The sequence below is a fragment of the Dryobates pubescens genome, chromosome Z (assembly GCF_014839835.1).
Source record: "Dryobates pubescens isolate bDryPub1 chromosome Z, bDryPub1.pri, whole genome shotgun sequence".
In the NCBI taxonomy this organism is placed as follows: domain Eukaryota; kingdom Metazoa; phylum Chordata; class Aves; order Piciformes; family Picidae; genus Dryobates; species Dryobates pubescens.
The window spans coordinates 136,995,247-137,013,780 of NC_071657.1; the positions used below are offsets into that span (position 1 = coordinate 136,995,247).

General features: G+C 51.3%; 1 protein-coding gene across 1 annotated transcript; it reads right to left on the reverse strand.

Moving 5' to 3' along the window:
* Positions 1-2,044: 2,044 nt before the first annotated feature.
* IL26 (interleukin 26) lies at positions 2,045-11,828 on the reverse strand. The gene is made up of 5 exons (XM_054178101.1): positions 11,658-11,828; positions 10,547-10,603; positions 8,351-8,482; positions 2,217-2,282; positions 2,045-2,131 (listed from the first exon to the last, which is right to left on the reverse strand). The coding sequence occupies exons 1-5, from the start codon at positions 11,826-11,828 to the stop codon at positions 2,045-2,047; spliced, it is 513 nt and encodes a 170-aa protein (XP_054034076.1).
* Between the last annotated feature and the right edge of the window lie 6,706 nt (positions 11,829-18,534).

An 18,534-nucleotide genomic window follows, 5' to 3' on the forward strand; every position in this document is an offset into this window, starting at 1 on the left:
CATCAATCAATTGTCCAAGGGCCCTGAACTCCTTCTTAATTGCCCTGGTGCCCTTCCTGTCGATCTCATCACTCCCAGCCTGTATTACCAGCAGAGGGTAATAGTCAGATGTGGCTGTGAGCAACCTGCTGTAGTGTGAGGTGTCCCTGGCCCATGGCAGGGGATTTGGAATTGGATGCTCCTTGAAGTCCCTTCCCACTCTGACAGTGCTGTGATTAATTTCCTTCTGAGAATTTCTGTGCACAAGGCAAAAGTAACTTAACTTATGCAAACAGTTGACAGACAAGTTTTCCATTTGATTGAGGAGAACAGAATCTCCATGAAGCAACTACCCTGCAGGCATGCAGGAATTCTGTACTGAAACCACAGTCTGGATTCATATCTGATTTATAACCAGTCTTTGGCTTTGTGCCCATCTCTCTTCCACCACAATTCTAGGTTTGTGGCAACTGAATCTTAAAAAGAAACTTTCTAACCCAACTGCTTTATCTACACCCAAGGAAAAGAGTCATGAAACATATTCTAACACTTTTCCCATCATCTGAAGAGTCGACTGGGACCAGCAAGAGTCTTGTTTTGCAAGAGTGACACCTAGAGTGTAATCTGAAAAGGTAAAACTCTTTTCCTTGTCCAGTTCTTAAAGGCAGTAAGCTCTTCTCCATGCTTATTGCTTTGAGATGCCAGTCAGGTGTTAGTACTAATTACTTTTGGGTGTGTGAAGGTGCAACAAATATTTGGTGCTAGTTGGCCTGTCTATGGCATGTGCCACTTATCATGGTATTTCTCTGTCAAGTCACAGAATCAAACAGGTTGGAAAAGTCCTCAGAGATCATCAAGTCTCTCAATCATAGTCAAAGGCAATCCATTTATCCTGAGTTTTTCATGGTATGATCTTGTGTGGAGCATCAGCTCTGGGCTCCTCAACTTAAGAAGGACTCTGAGATACTTGAACACATCCAGAGAAGGGCAATGAGGCTGGGGAGGGGTCTGGAGCACAGCCCTGTGAGGAGAGGCTGAGGGAGCTGGGGTTGCTTAGCCTGCAGAAGAGGAGGCTCAGGGGAGACCTTCTTGCTGTCTGCAACTCCCTGAAGGGAGGTTTAGGCCAGGTGGGGGTTGGTCTCTTCTCCCAGACAACCAGCACCAGAACAAGAGGACACAGTCTCAAACTGTGCCAGGGGAAAGTTTAGGCTGGAGGTGAGGAGAAAGTTCTTCCCAGGAAGACTAATTTGCCATTGGAATGTGCTGCCCAGGGAGGTGGTGGAGTCCCCATCCCTGGAGGTGTTCAAGAGAGGCTTGGATGTGGCACTTGGAGCCAGGGTTTAGTTGTCAGGAGGTGTTAGGTATTAGGTAATAGGTTGGACTTGATATCTCGGAGGTCTTTTCCAACCTGGCTGATTCTATGATTCTGTGATCTCACACCTGCAGGTCCTGCATGACTCACAGACCACACTTTTGACATGCATTGGATTATGTTTATTAGGGCTCACTCATCAATTAATTGATAATTAATTAATAATAATTAGCAGTGGATAATGAATTTGCTCATTGATGTGGAGAGTGGCTTGGGTATACTGTTACATAGCTAAAACTAGATGAACTGAAAGGTATAGCTTAGGACAGGGGTTGCTTTGGGTTGTAGTCACCTGGGGTGGCAACGTGGCATGGCTAGATTGTGCCCACGGCACACAGGACATTGTGTGCTGAGTACAGCAGCAGATCCCAGGTCATGCTCCTGCAATATGTCCAGGAGCTGCCTGGAAGGCATCTGGCAGGCAGAACAAGAAGTACATCAGCACATTATGACTGCTCTGGAGGCTGCTGTCATGCTACAGGTGAGGAGTTACCTGCTATGCCAGGCCAGCCATGAAAGCTCTTGAAAATCCCTCTTTATGCCACTGTATTAGAGAGGTTTCTGCTTCAGTGGGAGAGTTACTGGCAGAGTTACTGCCAGGCCTGATCCAAGTCTGGCTCTCAGCTGATTTTCAGGCCTTTTTGGTCTGTTCTTAACACAGAGGAGAGGTTGTGTCTTTTGCTTCCTCATTCTTCACACAATAGTTTGTATGTAGGCCTGAATCCAGGGAAGGAGAATGTCCAGCTCATGGATGGCCTTGTGGATTCCTTTCTCTCCGAGCTGTAGAGAAGATATGGGCATTAGAAAAGAAACCACCCACAGACCTTGAACAGTGCAGCTGGGAGCCAGAGTCTCCTGCTCTTACCTTAAGAAAGGTTTTCTTTACATTTTTGACTGCAGAAGATAACCTTGTTGAAGGAGCACATGGATGCTGAAGGGATGAGAAGAAACCAAAAGCACTTGTTGCAGCAAAGATGCTAGTGGGAAGACATTAGTGGTGAGGAAGAATCCAACCCACAGTGTGGCACCACAGGACTACTAGTCAGAGATGAACTCAGCATCTCCTGCTGCTACAGGTGTATTCTTTTACCTGTGCACTTCCTGGCATGTTGAGCAAAATAATAATAATAATAATAATTTTAGGATGACTACCACTAAGTCTTCTTATTAAACACTTTCTGGTTACCTCAGTAATCTTCATATCTGTTGCTGTTACAGCTGGGGCACAATACTCCAGATGTGGCCTCACTAGAGCAGCACATAAGGGGACAAGAACCTTGTGTCAGGCTGTTTGCCATTTAGGATCACTTGGAATTCTGCCAGCAAGACCCTACCCAGCTCCCTGGCATCCCACCCAAATTCTTCTGGGGTCCCTGTGGTCGTCACAGTCCCTCTACCCTCATTAGTGCTATCAGAGAGACAAGATCGTGTCATTACTGCAAGACGAGAGCTGGAAGCTGGGTTTAGGAAGGAAAGAGTCGATCGGTTCATCCTACAGCACCCGAAGCACCGGCAGCGGCTCGGTGCTGGGTCCCCGAGGGTCGCCAGCAGCAGGAGCACCGCGGGGAGCCGCCGGCCGGCGCTGCCGCAGCACTGCCGGCAGAGGGCGCCCTGCTCAAAGTAGCCCCGCGGCGGGGCGAGCATCTCGCCGGGCCCGGGCAGTCCCCGCCCAGTCACCAGGACCCAGCCACCAGTGCCCAGCCACCAGTGCCCAGCCACCAGGACCCAGCCACCAGTGCCCAGCCACCAGTGCCCAGCCACCAGGACCCAGCCACCAGTGCCCAGCCACCAGTGCCCAGCCACCAGGACCCAGCCACCAGTGCCCAGCCACCAGTGCCCAGCCACCAGGACCCAGCCACCAGTGCCCAGCCACCAGTGCCCAGCCACCAGTGCCCAGTCACCAGTGCCCAGCCACCAGGACCCAGCCACCAGTGCCCAGCCACCAGTGCTGCCAGCCGAGCAGGGGCAGGCAGCTGCCAGTCACCAACGCTGCCCGCCCAGCCGGGGCAGGGAGCTGCCAGCCACCAGCTCTGCCCGTCCAGCAAGGGCAAGGAACTGCCAGCCACCAGCGCCGCCTGTTCAGCCGGGGCAGGAAGCTGCCGGCCACCAGTGCTGCCCGTTCAGCAGGGGCAGGGAGCTGCCAGCCACCAGCGCTGCCCGTTCAGCAGGGGCAGGAAGCTGCCAGCCACCAGTGCTGCCCGTTCAGCCGGGGCAGGAAGCTGCCAGCCACCAGTGCTGCCCGTTCAGCAGGGGCAGGGAGCTGCCAGCCACCAGTGCTGCCCGTTCAGCAGGGGCAGGGAGCTGCCGGCCACCAGTGCTGCCCGTTCAGCAGGGGCAGGGAGCTGCCAGCCACCAGTGCTGCCCGTTCAGCCGGGGCAGGGAGCTGCCAGCCACCAGTGCTGCCCGTTCAGCAGGGGCAGGGAGCTGCCGGCCACCAGTGCTGCCCGTTCAGCAGGGGCAGGGAGCTGCCGGCCACCAGTGCTGCCCGTTCAGCAGGGGCAGGGAGCTGCCAGCCACCAGCGCTGCCCGTTCAGCAGGGGCAGGGAGCTGCCAGCCACCAGTGCTGCCCGTTCAGCAGGGGCAGGAAGCTGCCGGCCACCAGTGCTGCCCGTTCAGCCGGGGCAGGAAGCTGCCAGCCACCAGTGCTGCCCGTTCAGCAGGGGCAGGGAGCTGCCGGCCACCAGTGCTGCCCGTTCAGCAGGGGCAGGGAGCTGCCAGCCACCAGTGCTGCCCGTTCAGCCGGGGCAGGGAGCTGCCAGCCACCAGTGCTGCCCGTTCAGCAGGGGCAGGGAGCTGCCGGCCACCAGTGCTGCCCGTTCAGCAGGGGCAGGGAGCTGCCGGCCACCAGTGCTGCCCGTTCAGCAGGGGCAGGGAGCTGCCAGCCACCAGCGCTGCCCGTTCAGCAGGGGCAGGGAGCTGCCAGCCACCAGTGCTGCCCGTTCAGCAGGGGCAGGGAGCTGCCAGCCACCAGTGCTGCCCGTTCAGCCGGGACCGGGAGCTGCCAGCCACCAGCGCTGCCCGCCCAGCCGGGACCGGGAGCTGCCGGTCGCCAGCGCTGCCCGCCCAGCCGGGGCCGGGAGCTGCCGGTCGCCAGCGCTGCCCGCCCAGCCGGGGCCGGGAGCTGCCTGTCACCAGCGGTGTGAGCAGCCCGGCTTGCTGAGTCCCAGCTCCCCCGGCTTTTCGAGAGAAGGAATCATTCTTTCAAGGAAAAAAAACGGGGAAAACCAGGATGTTTTCCAACCTACACACCAGGGCAACCTACTCACGTAGAGTACTTTAAAAAGAAACACAAAGAATTTCAAGAAGCACAAAGAATTTCAAGATACTTTTGTGCTTCAAGTCAGGATTAAACCGTCAACTAAAGCAGCTCTGGTTCGTAAAGCTTTACAAACCTAACGAGGGCAGGGCTGTCTGAATTGAGGCACTTTTTTCTCTCTCTTTCTCTTTGTCTTTTTTCCACCCCTCTTTTTTCTCTTTCTCTTCACTTTTTCTCTCTTTTTATTGCTTTATTATCTCTTTCTCTCTTTTTATCTCTTTCTCTCTCCCTCTTTCTCTCTCTTGCTATTTCTCTCCCTTTTCCTCTCTTTCTCACTCTCGCTTTCTCTTTTTCTCTCTTTATCTCTTTTTTCTCTTTCTCTCTCCCTTTTTCTCTTTCTCTCCCTTTTTCTCTCTTTCTCTCTTTCATTCTCTTTCTCTTTCTACCTTTTTCTCTCTTTTTATCTCTTTCTCTCTCCATTTCTCTCTCTTTTTATCTTTCTCTCTCCCTTTCTCTCCCTTTCTCTCTCTTGCTATTTCTCTCCCTTTTCCTCTTTCTCATTCTCTCCCTCTTTCTCTTTCTCTTTTTCTCTCTTTTATCTTTTTCGCTTTCTCTCCCCTTTTCTCTCTTTCTTTTTCTCTCTTTCTCTTTCTCTCTTTCTCTTTTTCTCTCTTTATCTCTCTTGCTATTTCTCTCCCTTTTTCTCTCTTTCTCTTTTACTCTCTCAATACTTCCCTTTTCCTCTCTTTCTCTCTCTCTGTTTTTCTCTCTTTCTTTTTTCTCTTTTTTTCCTTTTCTTACCTTTCTTTGTTTATTTTTTTTTCTCCTTTCCTTTTCCTTAAGGTCAGTTTGTATGATGCAGATTCCCACAGAAAGGATTCAGGAGCAGACCAGACCTTAAATAGCTGTGCTGGCTTGAGTGGTAACAAACCCTGTTCTTCCTGCATAAAGAGTAAGCAGGCAAAGCAGAGCAAGCAGTAATGTCTGCTGGAGGGCTGCAAGCTCTGCCCAACAAAGATCAAGCAGCAATTAAACATCCTGCAGTGAATAGGCTGGAGGTGAGGAGAAAGTTCTTCCCAGCAAGAGAGATTGGCCATTGGGATGTGCTGCCCAGGGAGGTGGTGGAGTCACCATCCCTGGAGGTGTTCAAAAAAGGCTTGGATGAGGCACTTGGAGCCATGGTTGAGTTGTCAGGAGGTGTTAGGTATAAGGTAATTGGTTGGACTTGATGATCTCTGAGGTCCTTTCCAACCTGGTTGATTCTATGATTCTGATGCATTGCCTTTCTGTGCTCCTTTCTCTGCTCCACTCAAATATGAGAAGAAAAAAAACTTCCATAAGCTGCTACTGACATAAGATCAGGAGTCTGACCTCAGGAGCAGCTTTGCAGTGTTCCTGCCAATGGTTCCTCCTGGAGATGTTCAAAACCCACCTGGATGCATTGCTGTGTGATCTGCTCTAGGTTCTTTCAGAGAAAAGGACCTGAGGATCCTAGCGTGGAAGGATGACCATGAGCCAGCAATGTGCTCTTGTGGCCAAGAAGGCCAAGGCCATTCTGGGGGGGATTAGAAGGGCTTTGGTTAGTAGGTCCAGAGAGGTTCTCCTCCCTCTCTACTCTGCCCTGGTGAGGCTACAGATGGAATATTGTGTCCAGTTCTGGGACCCTCTGCTCAAGAAGGACCTCAGGGAACTGCTTGAAAGGCTGCAGCTCAGAGCCACAAAAATAGTGAATGGAGTGGAACATCTTCCTTAAGAGGAGAGCCTGAGGGAGCTGAGGGCTCTGTAGCTTGGAGAGGAGGAGACTGAGAGGTGACCTCATTCATGCTGATAAAGATGTGCAGGGTGAGTGCCCAGAGGCTGGAGCCAGGCTCTGCTGGGGGATGCCCAATGCCAGCACAAGGGGCAGTGGTGGAAGCTGAGGCAGAGGAAGTTCCATGGAAACAGGAGGAAAATGTTTTCCCTGTGAGGGTAACAGAGCCCTGGAAGAGGCTGCCCAGGGAGGTTGTGGAGTCTCCCTCTCTGGAGATATTCAAACCCCACCTGGCTGTGTTCCTGTGTGATCTGCTCTGGGTGCTCCTGCTCTGGCAGGAGGGTTGGACTGGATGAGCTTTCGAGGTCCCTTCCAGCCCCTAACATTCTGTGGTTCTGCAAAGTGACACAGCAAGCTCCAATCACTGATGGCATTTCAGAACAACTGAGGTTCTGGATTCAGTCACAGCTGGCAGTTTGAACTCCTCAGTGTGCAATGGCTCTTGAGCAGGGTGCACTTGCTTTTCCAGACAAGAAGGACATTTCTGCACAGCACATCCTGGCATGCAGTATGTGGGATTTTGACAGACACAGAGAACCACAGCAGTGTGTGGAACACTGTGAATAATGACTCTAAACTGCAATTTTTTAGCTGAGATTTGGCTCCTTTCACATTATTCAAACATTCCAGTTGTGTCCTGAGCTATAACTCTGCAAAGAGATCTCTGCAGCTGCTCACCTGTGCATTGCAAATATCTCTGTGCATGTAGAGCCAATGTCCTTTTCTGCCATACTATCATAACAGAATCACAGAATTGTCAGGGTTGGAAGGGACCTCAAGGAGCAGCCAGCTCCAACCCCCCTGCCATGGGCAGGGACACCTCACACTACAGCAGGTTGCTCACAGCCACATCCAGCCTGGCTGCAAACACCTCCAGGGATGAGGCTTCCCCCACCTCCCTGGGCAACCTGTGCCAGTGTCTCACCACCCTCATGGGGAAGAAATTCTTCCTAACATCCAATCTGAATCCACCCATTTCTAGTTTTGCTCCATTCCCCCCAGTCCTATCACTCCCTGACACCCTTGAAGTCCCTCACCTGCCCCTTTTCCCCTCAAACCCCACAGCACCTGGGCTCTGTTGGAGTCTCCTCCCACCCCAGGTGTGGCCACTTGGCCCTCCCCACCCACTCCCCTTTTTAATCCCTGCCAGGAAAGGCAGCAGCCCCAAGCTGAGCCCTTCTGGGCTGAGGATCCTCCTCTGATCCCTGGTGAGTGCCCCTGGTGCACACTGGGTGCTGGTGGTGGTGACAACAAAGGCCGGGGGGCCTGGTGGCCCCCCGGCTGTTAGGACCAGGATTGATGACTACTCCAATATCATCCCTGGGTGCTGGCTGTGTCTCCTCACTGGGGCTGAGCTCCTCTGGGTGGTGTCTTGGCTGGTGAGGGTCTTGGCTGTGGGATGGGTGCAGGAATGGTGCTGGTGGAGCAGCTTAGCCAGATGATGTGATGCTAATCTCACTGTTTTTACCTGGAGGCCCTTGGAGTCTGCTCTCATCATTCAATACATCTCTGCTGTTGTGCCTCATTTCCAGACCATTTCTTCCCCTCACTGCTTCTTTTCAGAAATAAGGAAGGAAAGGGGGCGGGGGGAAGCAAAGGAATAGAACAGTCTCACAGTACATTAGAGGCTGGAAGGGACCTCCAGAGATCATTGAGTCCAAGCCCCCTCCCAGAGCTGCAGCATCACCCAGGGTAGCTCACACAGGAATGCATCCAGGTGGGGTTGGAAAGTCTCCAGAGAAGGAGGCTCCACAACCTCTCTGTGGAGAGATGACCTGCAGAGGCCACTTCCAACCCTAGCTGTGTGATTCTGTGATGCAGGGCAGACCATGACTCTGAGATCAGCCTCTGTAGCTATTGGAAAGCTGAGGTGGAGCCCTTCCCTAGCCTTTCAGCTCTACAACGTTAGTGTTACTTTCACAAAGGTACTCACACAAGCACTCATGTTGGCCTGCAGGACCTGGAAGGCAGTAATAACATACAGCTTGTCACTTCTTGCTCCTAGGTGACTGAAAACATACTTCACATAGAAGGAGAGGAGCTGATCTCGAACACTGCAGTTTGTCTGAAAGCAAAGCAGATCAAGAGTTGCCACATGAAAACCTTGCAAGTCACCTTCAGCCTGAAGCTCCAACCTCTTACAAATAGGCATGGCTGGAAAGCCTCCAGCCAGGAAAAAACACTTGAGTGAATGTTAATATCCCATTGGGTTGGTTCCTTTCTTCTTAAACAGCTCGGTGTACCTGTGTGCTTGCTGAAGGAAAGGCAGGAGGAGGCTGTGCTGGAGTCAAAGGAGGGTTGGTGAGACCAGCCACAGACAGAAGTGACAGTCAGAAATGTATTTCACAGAAACATTCAGGTTGGAAGAGACCCTCAGGGTCACCAAGGTCAACCCAGAGCCCTACTCTGCAAGGCTCACCCCTAAACCACAGCCAAACCACCTGCAAACACAGCCAGGCTTGGGGACTCCACCACCTCCCTGGGCAGCACAATCCAAGCCCTGACCACTCTTGCTGGGAAACTTTTTTCCAGTCTAAAGCACACAAAGAATAAATGGGAGATAAACTGAGGAGTCAAGTCAGACTATCTTGACCAAATTGTGAGAGTCCCTGTGGGTCTCATTGTTACATTCCTCTGGGTCAGTGCCCCATACCATGTGAGATGCCATAGGGTATCCTACCCATCCCCAGCTGCTGCTCCAGAGGAGACTGGTCATCCTACACACCTCTCCCCAGTTCAAGAGGGACAGGGTTCCACTGGAGAGAGTCCAAGGGAGGGCTCCAAGGATGCTGAAGGGACTGCAGCACTGCCTGGTGAGGAAAGGCTGAGAGCCCTGGGGCTGGTTAGTCTGGAGAGGAGAAGAAGGGATTTAACAAATGTCTATAAATAGCTGAGGGCTGGGGGTCAGGAAGGAAGGGACCTCCTCTGCTCACTTGCACCCTGTGCTAGGACAAGGGGTAATAGATGCAAACTGTGGGACAGGAGGTTCCACCTCAACAGGAGCAAGAGCTTAGTTCACTGTGAGGGTGACAGAGCACTAGAACAGTCTGCCCAGAGAGGTTGTGGAGTCTCCTTCTCCAGAGCCTTTCCAGCCCTGTCTCACATCAATTCCCCTGGCAGAGAACCACTGCAATTGCCTCGGGAGAAACACCTACAGCCAGGCTTTACAAATCCAGCACATCCTCCCCACACCATACTGAACTCTTCCCTCATGTCCCAGGGCAATGTCCCCTTCTGTGGGACAAGGATAACAATCCTCACTCTTCCTCTAAGCAGAGGACTTCATTAAACATATGGTTTTCATAACTATAATCACAGGCTCACAGGATGTTAGGGATTGGAAGAGACCTCTGGAGATCTTCAAGTCCAAGCCCACTGCCAGAACTGGAGCATAGAATCCAGAACAGGTCACACAGGAACACATCCAGACAGGGATGGAAAGGCTCCAGAGAAGGAAACTTCCACAACCTCTCTGGGCAGCCTGTTCACAGTATCACAGTATAGCTAAGGCTGGAAGAGACCCCAAGGATCACCAAGTCCAACTTGTCTCCACAGACCTCACAACTAGACCATGGCACCAAGTGCCACGTCCAATCTCCTCTTGAACACCTCCAGGGACGGTGACTCCACCACCTCCCTGGGCAGCACATTCCAATGACGAACTCTGGGCTTCCAGGGTGAACTTCCAGGGCTCTGGGACCCTCACAGTCAAGAAGTTCCTCCTGATGTTGAGGTGGAACCTCCTGTGTTGTAATTTACATCCATTGCCTTTTGTCCTATCACAGGGTGCAACTGAGCAGAGTCTGTCCCCTCCCTCTTGATCCCCAGTCCTCAGATATTGATAGACATTGATCAGATCCCCTCTCAGTCTTCTCCTCTCCAGACTAACCAGCCCCAGGGCTCTCAGCCTGTCCTCCTCGGGCAGTGTTCCTGTCCCTTCCTCATCCTTGCAGCCCTACCCTGGACTCTCTCCAGTAGATCCTCTTGAGCTGGGGAGCTCAGCCCTTCCCCATTACACATAAGTGATTTCTGTGTCAGCCCTCACTGCATTTCATCACGCATTCCTATGTACACAGACCAAAGGAAAACCAAAGTACAGAAAAGGGAGAAACAGTGGTGTCAGTCTTACCATAAACAGCACCTTTGTGGTCTTTTTAAGCAGCCTTGTGTTCTTGATGAGGTCCTTCTGTAAAACACAAAGAGCTCACGTTAATCAACCCAGGCAGAGCAATGGAGACAGAGTTTTGAGTCTGGTTTGTAGGAAACTTAGTAGTATCACAGCACATTAGAGGTTGGAAAGGACCTCATCATCCTCAAGAGATCATCAAGTAATAATCATCATCATTATCATCTTTTTTTTTTCAGAGGTAGGTTGAGGACTCAGCAAATCTCTGTTCCAACCCCAGCCTAGCTACAAACATCTCCCAAAGCAAACTCCTTGGAAAACTCATCCCAACTCTCCAGAAGGTGCTCAGTGGTGGAGGCAGTGGAGAGGCATCCTGCAAACAAAAGGAACTCTTCCACTAGTGGGATCAGCTTATAGGAACAGATGGTTTTAAGCCAGTTGCCTTGCCATACAGGTTCTCTGTCACTCATCCCACCTCTCCATAAGGTGCTCAGTGATGGAGACAGTGGAGAGGCATCCTGCAAACAAAAGGAACTCTCCCACTAGTGGGATCAGCTTATAGGAACAGATGGTTTTAAGCCAGTTGCCTTGCCATACAGGTTCTCTGTCACTCATCCCACCTCTCCATAAGGTGCTCAGTGATGGAGACAGTGGAGAGGCATCCTGCAAACAAAAGGAACTCTCCCACTAGTGGGATCAGCTTATAGGAACAGATGGTTTTGAACCAGTTGCCTTGCCATACAGGTTCTCTGTCACTCATAAGGTGCTCAGTGATGGAGAAAATGGAGAGGCATCCTGCAAACAAAAGGAACTCTTCCACTAGTGGGATCAGCTTATAGGAACAGATGGTTTTGAACCAGTTGCCTTGCCATACAGGTTCTCTGTCACTCATCCCACCTCTCCATAAGGTGCTCAGTGATGGAGAAAATGGAGAGGCATCCTGCAAACAAAAGGAACTCTCCCACTAGTGGGATCAGCTTACTGGAACAGATGGTTTTGAACCAGTTGCCTTGCCATACAGGTTCTCTGTCACTCATAAGGTGCTCAGTGGTGGAGACAGTGGAGAAGCATCCTGCAAACAAAAGGAACTCTTCCACTAATGGGATCAACTTACAGGAACAGATGATTTCAAGCCAGTTGCCTTGCCATACAGGTTCTGTGTCACCTGGGAGAGGAGTCCTTTCCGGCAGCCGTGCTTTCCCGCAGGAGACCTTTTGCCTTCCGCAGCGAAAAGGCAAAGCAGAAGGGCAATATGGCCCCACCTGAGAACAGAGCAGACCTTCATCTTCACTCCCAACTCTTTCTGCCTCTCCAGTCCCAGGCAGCACATGTGAGGCAGCAAAGCCCCGGTGAGATGACAGAGGTTAACCTAATTTTGTTAACCCTCAAAGCGGCTTTCTCTGCGCCGAGATGCCGGCAGAGATAACCTCTTGCCTGGGTGGTGGTTGATCAGCAATGGTTGCTCTGCTTTTATATGTAGAAATAAATATATCTATCTGCTCCTCTTGCTCCACTTTCAACAAATTTGACCACAGTCATCTGTGACCTTTTTTTTTCTTTCTTGTTTTTTTTTTCTAACCTCTATCTCCATTTTTACTGGCAGCAGGGTCAAGGCTTCCAGGAAAGAAGAACTTCCCTCTCATATGAGAAGCCTTCTTTCACTTAAGCCGTGGTCAAAGGGAGGAAAAGGTAGTTTGAGAGGTGGGTAGCAGTGGGTTGAGAATAAGCCATGCCAAATGGGTGAGTTGGCAGGACTCGTGGGCAGGGCTTTAAACTAGACTTGAAAGGGGAAGGGGCTGAAACCAGTCCCCCCAGACAGGAGTCTGAGGGTGGCAAGCTGGAGTCAGGGGTGAAACCAGCAGCTGGAATGTGGCCAGAGAAGGGCAACGAGGCTGGGAAAGGGGTTTGGAGCACAAGTCCTATGAGGAGAGGCTGAGGGAGCTGGGGTTGCTTAGCCTGGAGAAGAGGAGGGGAGACTTTCTTGCTGTCTACAACTCCCTGATGGGAGGTTGTTGCCAGGCCTCTTCTCCCAGGCAACCAGCACCAGAACAAGAGGACACAGTCTCAAGCTGCACCAGGGGAGGTTTAGGCTGGAGGTGAGGAAGAAATTCTTCCCAGCAAGAGAGATTGGATTGGAATGTGCTGCCCAGGGAGGTGGTGGAGTCACCATCCCTGGAGGTGTTTAAGAAGAGCCTGGATGAGGTACTTGGTGCCATGGTTTAGTTGATGAGATGGTGTTGGGTGATAGGTGGGATTTGATGATCTCTGAGGTCTTTTCCAACCTGGTTTATTCTGTATTCTTTTTTTATTCTTTCCATGAAACCTGTCCTGCTCTGGCAGGGGGGTTGGACTCAGTGGTCTTTGGAGGTCCCTTCCAACCCTTAACATGCTCTGAGCCTGGGAACCTGGGATTTTCTGAAAGGTAATGGCCCAGAGAGAAAAAAACAAAATATCTTTACTAGTTTACCCCAAGAAGCATGAGAAAATCAGTTACTTATAAGAAAGTTGGTCTTCACTGCCATTGGTCTCATCTCCCAGGCACCCAGCACCAGAACAAGAGGACACAGTCTCAAGCTGCACCAGGGGAGGTTTAGGCTGGATGTTAGGAAGAAATTCTTCCCAGAAAGGGAGATTGGCCATTGGGATGTGCTGCCCAGGGAGGTGGTGGAGTCACTGTCCCTGGACATATCACAGTATCACTAAGGTTGGAAGAGACCTCAAGGATCATCGAGTCCAACCTGTCTCCACAGACCTCATGACTAGACCATGGCACCAAGGGCCACGTCCAATCTCCCCTTGAACACCTCCAGGGACGGTGACTCCACCACCTCCCTGGGCAGCACATTCCAATGACGAACGACTCGCTCAGTGAAGATCTTTCTCCTCACCTCGAGTCTAACCCTCCCCTGGCACAGCTTGAGATTGTGTCCCTTTGTTCTGGTGCTGCTTGCCTGGGAGAAGAGACCAACCCCCACCTGGCTACAACCACTCTTCAAGTAGTTGTAGAGGGCAATGAAGTCACCCCAGAGCCTCTTCTTCTCCAGGCTAAGCAACCCCAGCTCCCTCAGCCTCTCCTCACAGGGCTGTGCTCCAGACCCCTCCCCAGCCTCATTGCCCTTCTCTGCTCACATTCAAGTCTCTCGATGTCCTTCTTAAACTGAGGGGCCCAGAACTGAAGAGCCTGGATGAGGCACTTGGTGCCATGGTTTAATTGTCACGAGGTGTTAGGTATTAGGCCTTTTCCTGCCTGGGTGATTCTATAAAAGTTCACTGTGAGGAGCTTTGGGGTAGAACATTGCTGTTGATAAAGCTGTGCAGGGTGAGTGCCCAGAGGCTGGAGCCAGGCTCTGCTGGGGGATGCCCAATGCCAGCACAAGGGGCAGTGGTGGAAGCTGAGGCAGAGGAAGTTCTATGGAAACAGGGGGAAAGATTTTTCCCCTGTGAGGGTGACAGAAGCCTGGAAGAGGCTGCCCAGGGGGTTTGTGGAGTCTCCCTCTCTGGAGATATTCCAAACCTGCCTGGATGTGTTCCTGTGTGATCTGCTCTGGGTGCTCCTGCTCTGGCAGGGGGGTTGGACTGGATGAGCTTTGAAGGTCCCTTCCAACCCCTAACACTCTGTGGTTCTGTGAACTAATAACTAAGGTGTTTAGTTCCTGTTTCAATGCCTGTGATTAGCCTTTTGCCAGGGCAGGATTTTCCCTGGTAGAAGCAGCAGGCTGTTTAGAATGAAAAAAACACCTCAACAATTTTTCCTCTCTTAAACATGTCATCACAGAGGCTCTGGTTGGCTCAGCCTTGGCCAGAGGTGAGTCCCACTTGGAGCTGGGGGAACTTCTTGAATTGTCTTACAGGAACCCATACCAGTAGCCCCCTCCACAGTATCACAGTATCACAGTAACTAAGGTTGGAAGAGACCCCAAGGATCATCAAGTCCAACCTGTTCCAACAGACCTCACAACTAGACCATGGCACCCAGTGCCACGTCCAATCTCCCCTTGAACACCTCCATCACTACCAAAACCCCACCAAACCCAACACACCTATTCCTGGCTGAGGAGTACACAGGAGGAAGGAAGAATCAGTTTTAGGTCCAGCAAAACAATACTTCAATGGAAAGTGATGATATTTTAGTGAAAGTCAAAGGAAGCTCTTTAAAACTTCACCCAGGAGAGAGGTTTTTACTCATTTAATGTTTCAACACCAACACAGAAGGGCTTCAGCAGATCAGATACAACTAAATTTAAACTACAGCTGATACCACTCTAAGGGCATTTGAGTTGCCAGGGCATCAGCTGGCTTTGGGAGGAAGAAGGGTGAGGTGAGATGGATTACAAACCCAGCTGGTCTTGTTCCCACTGGACCAAACATCCATGAAGCCCCCAGGCCAAGCTGGACTCACATCCAGCTCCAACAAATCCCATTCATAACAGCTCTGGAAAACGCATTTTAGCACAGGAGCATCCATGTGTCTCAGTAGCTTCACCGGTGCTGAGGTGCTGATGGGGTCCAGGGCCAAAAAGGACCAACAAGGGAAGGAGATTGTAGACTTCTGGAAAGTAGAGATGGTGGAAACCTGAAGCCCTGTGCATTTTAGCCTTCACTTGAATCACAGAAACATTCAGGTTGGAAGAGACCCTCAGGATCACCAAGGCCAACCCAGAACCCTACTCTACAAGGCTCACCCCTAAACCACAGCCCCAAGCACCACAGCCAAACCACCTGCAAACACAGCCAGGCTTGGGGACTCCACCACCTCCCTGGGCAGCACATTCCAATGCCTGACCACTCTTGCCCTGAAAAAAGGTTTCCTACTGTCCAGTCTAAACCTCCCCAGTGGCAGCTTGAGGCCATTGCCTCTTGTTCTATCAATAATTCCCTGTGTGAAGAGACCAGCTGAATCATCCAGAGACACTCTGAGGACAACAACAAAGCACAGCAGCAAGATCTAGGCTGGGAACCACAGGAATTCAAGCAGCCTGCCTCAAAGGGAATGGGTTTGCTCCACAGAGAAAAGTTTAGATGTAGAGTATCAATGAATACAGAGGGAATAATAAACCAGTAACACATGATAAAGTCTATTGTAATATTTGTGAGTATGAAAGAGAAAGAAAATACCTAAGAGAAAAAGAATAAGAGGAACTGACAGAGCATCCAGCTTTTTAGAGAAGAAATCATGCCTGATGTACCCAGGCTTGGGACTGTTTCAAAGAGGGCTGTGTGTGACCTCTGCTCCACGTTGAGTGCCTGAGACCAGCAACCTGGTGAAGTTCCTCTCTCCATCTCATTGTGAGCCATGGAACTGTCTGATCTATATGAGCTCACTAGATATTATTAATATCAATTTCTCTTGATCTATGTAGAATGTACAGATGCAGGGACTTGGGCATCTCCCCTGTGCAGAGAGACTGAGAGCCCTGGGGCTGTTGAGTCTGGAGAAGAGAAGGCTGAGAGGGGATCTGATCAATGTCTATCAATATCTGAGGGGTGGGTGTCAAGTGGAGGGGGCCAAGCTCTTGTGGGTGGTGCACAGCAATAAGCCAAGGAGCAACGGAGACAAACTTGACCAGAGAAGGTTTCAGCTCAGCATGAGGAGAAACTTCTTTGCAGTGAGGGTGGCAGAGCCCTGGAGCAGGCTGCCCAGAGAGGTTGTGGAGTCTCCTTCTCTGGAGACTTCCTAAACCCTCCTGGATGCATTCCTGTGTGGACTCTCCTGGGTGATGCTGCTTTTCTGGTGCATTTAGGAAAACAATCTGGGAAGACTGATTACAGTCTCACAGTATAACTAAGGTTGGAAGAGACCTCGAGGATCATCGAGTCCAACCTGTCTCCACAGACCTCATGACTAGACCATGGCACCATGTGCCACGTCCAATCCCCTCCTGAACACCTCCAGGGACAGTGACTCCACCACCTCCCTGGGAAAACTGCTGAAAAGACTGAAATATCAGCCTCTGATATCACTCTGGGTGGTGCTGCTCTGCCAGAGGGGTTGGACTCAATGATCTCTGGAGGTCCCTTCCAACCTCTAATGTACTGTGACACTGTGAAGTTGAAAGGCACCTCTGGTGTTCATGTTGTCCAACCTTCCTGCTCAGACTGTGCCACAAAGAGACAGTTGTCCAGGACTGCATTTGGATGGCTTTTGAATACCTTCAAGGGTGGAAACTTGTGCCAGTGTTTGGCCATCCTCACATTAAAGCCCTGCCTTATTGTGTTCTGATGGAATTTCATGCATTTTAATTTGTGACTGTTGCCTCCTGTCCTGTCACTGGGCACCACTGAGAGGAGCCTGGCTCTCTTCTTTACTGCCACTCCTCAAATATTTATATATATTGATAGGATCTCCCTGACCCTTCTCTGCTCCAGGGTGAACAGTCTCAATTTTCACTGCTTCTCCTCAGATGAAAGATAGAATCATAGAATCACAGCATTGTCAGGGTTGGAAGGGACCTCGAGGATCATCCAGTCCCAACCCCCCTGCCATGGGCAGGGACACCTCACACTACAGCAGGTTGCTCACAGCCACATCCAGCCTGCCTGTAAAAACCTCCAGGGATGAGGCTTCCACCACCTCCCTGGGCAACCTGTGCCAGTCTCTCACCACCTTCATGGGGAACAACTTCTTCCTAACATCCAATCTCAATCTCCCCATTTCTAGTTTTGCTCCATTCCCCCCAGTCCTATCACTCCCTGACACCCTCAAAAGTCCCTCCCCAGCTTTCTTGTAGTCCCCTGCAGACACTGTAAGGCCAAAATTAGGTCTCCTCAGAGCCTTCTCTTCTCCACACTGAACAACCCCAACTCCCTCAGTCTGTCCTCATACCAGAGCAGCTCCAGCCCTCTGATCATCCTCATGGCCTTTCTTGGTCACCTTCCAGCACCTCCAGATCCTTCCTGTACTAGGGGCTCCAGAACTGGACACAGTGCTCCAGGTGTGGTCTCAGCAGAGTGAGTAGCAGGGGAGAATCACCTCCCTGGCCCTGCTGGCTCTGCTTCTCTTGCTGCAGCCCAGGCTCTGGTTGGCTTTCTGGGCTGCAAGTGCTCACTGCTGGCTCCTGTTGAGCTTCTCATCCCCCAGCACCCCCAGGTCCTTTTCTTCAGAGCTGCTCTCCAGCCAGTCCCTGCCCAGCCTATATTGGTGCCTGGGATTGCCCTGACCCAGCTTCAGAACCTTGCCCTTGGTCTTGTTGAACCTCATGAGGTTGCCATGGGCTCAGCTCTGCAGCCTGTCCAGGTCCCTCTGGATCAATCCCTTCCCTCCATTGTGTCTGCTGCACCACTCAGCTTGGTGTCATCAGCAAACTTGCTGAGGATGCGCTCAGTGCCACTGTGCCTTCATTATCTCATTGCTTCAGTCCCTTCATTATCTCTGTGGCTCTCCACCAACAGAGCCACATCTCCACCACACACATTTTTTTTTCACCCTGTGCCTTAGAAAAACCTCATAAAAATTGCAAGGCATTAAGCAAAGCAGAAGTCAGACTCAAACCTAGACAACAAGATGAATCAGGGGGGAAAAAAAGGAAGAAGAAAAGGCAAAGACCAAACCTACAAACCTAATTACATTTCCTCTGGGCATTAGCATCTCTTTGCACTTCTTGAGTAACACCTTCAGAGTTAGCCTTAACTGGGAGTTGCTAGAAAAAAATGCATTGTTGGTCTGCCCTCATCTTCAAGGAACAGCACAGAGTGGTTCAAGCTGTGGATCTCCCTGTGCTCCTGGCCTGGGCAGTGTTTCACTCTGGTGACAGATGGCTGACAGTTGTCTGTCAAACCTCTTGGCCCTCTGCAGCCACCTGAAAGGACATTGTGGAGAGGTTGGTGCTGGGCTCTGCTCCCAGGTCATTAGTGACAGAACAAGAGGGAATGGCCTCAAGCTGCCACTGGGGAGGTTTAGACTGGACAGTAGGAAACCTTTTTTCAGGGCAAGAGTGGTCAGGCATTGGAATGTGCTGCCCAGGGAGGTGGTGGAGTCCCCAAGCCTGGCTGTG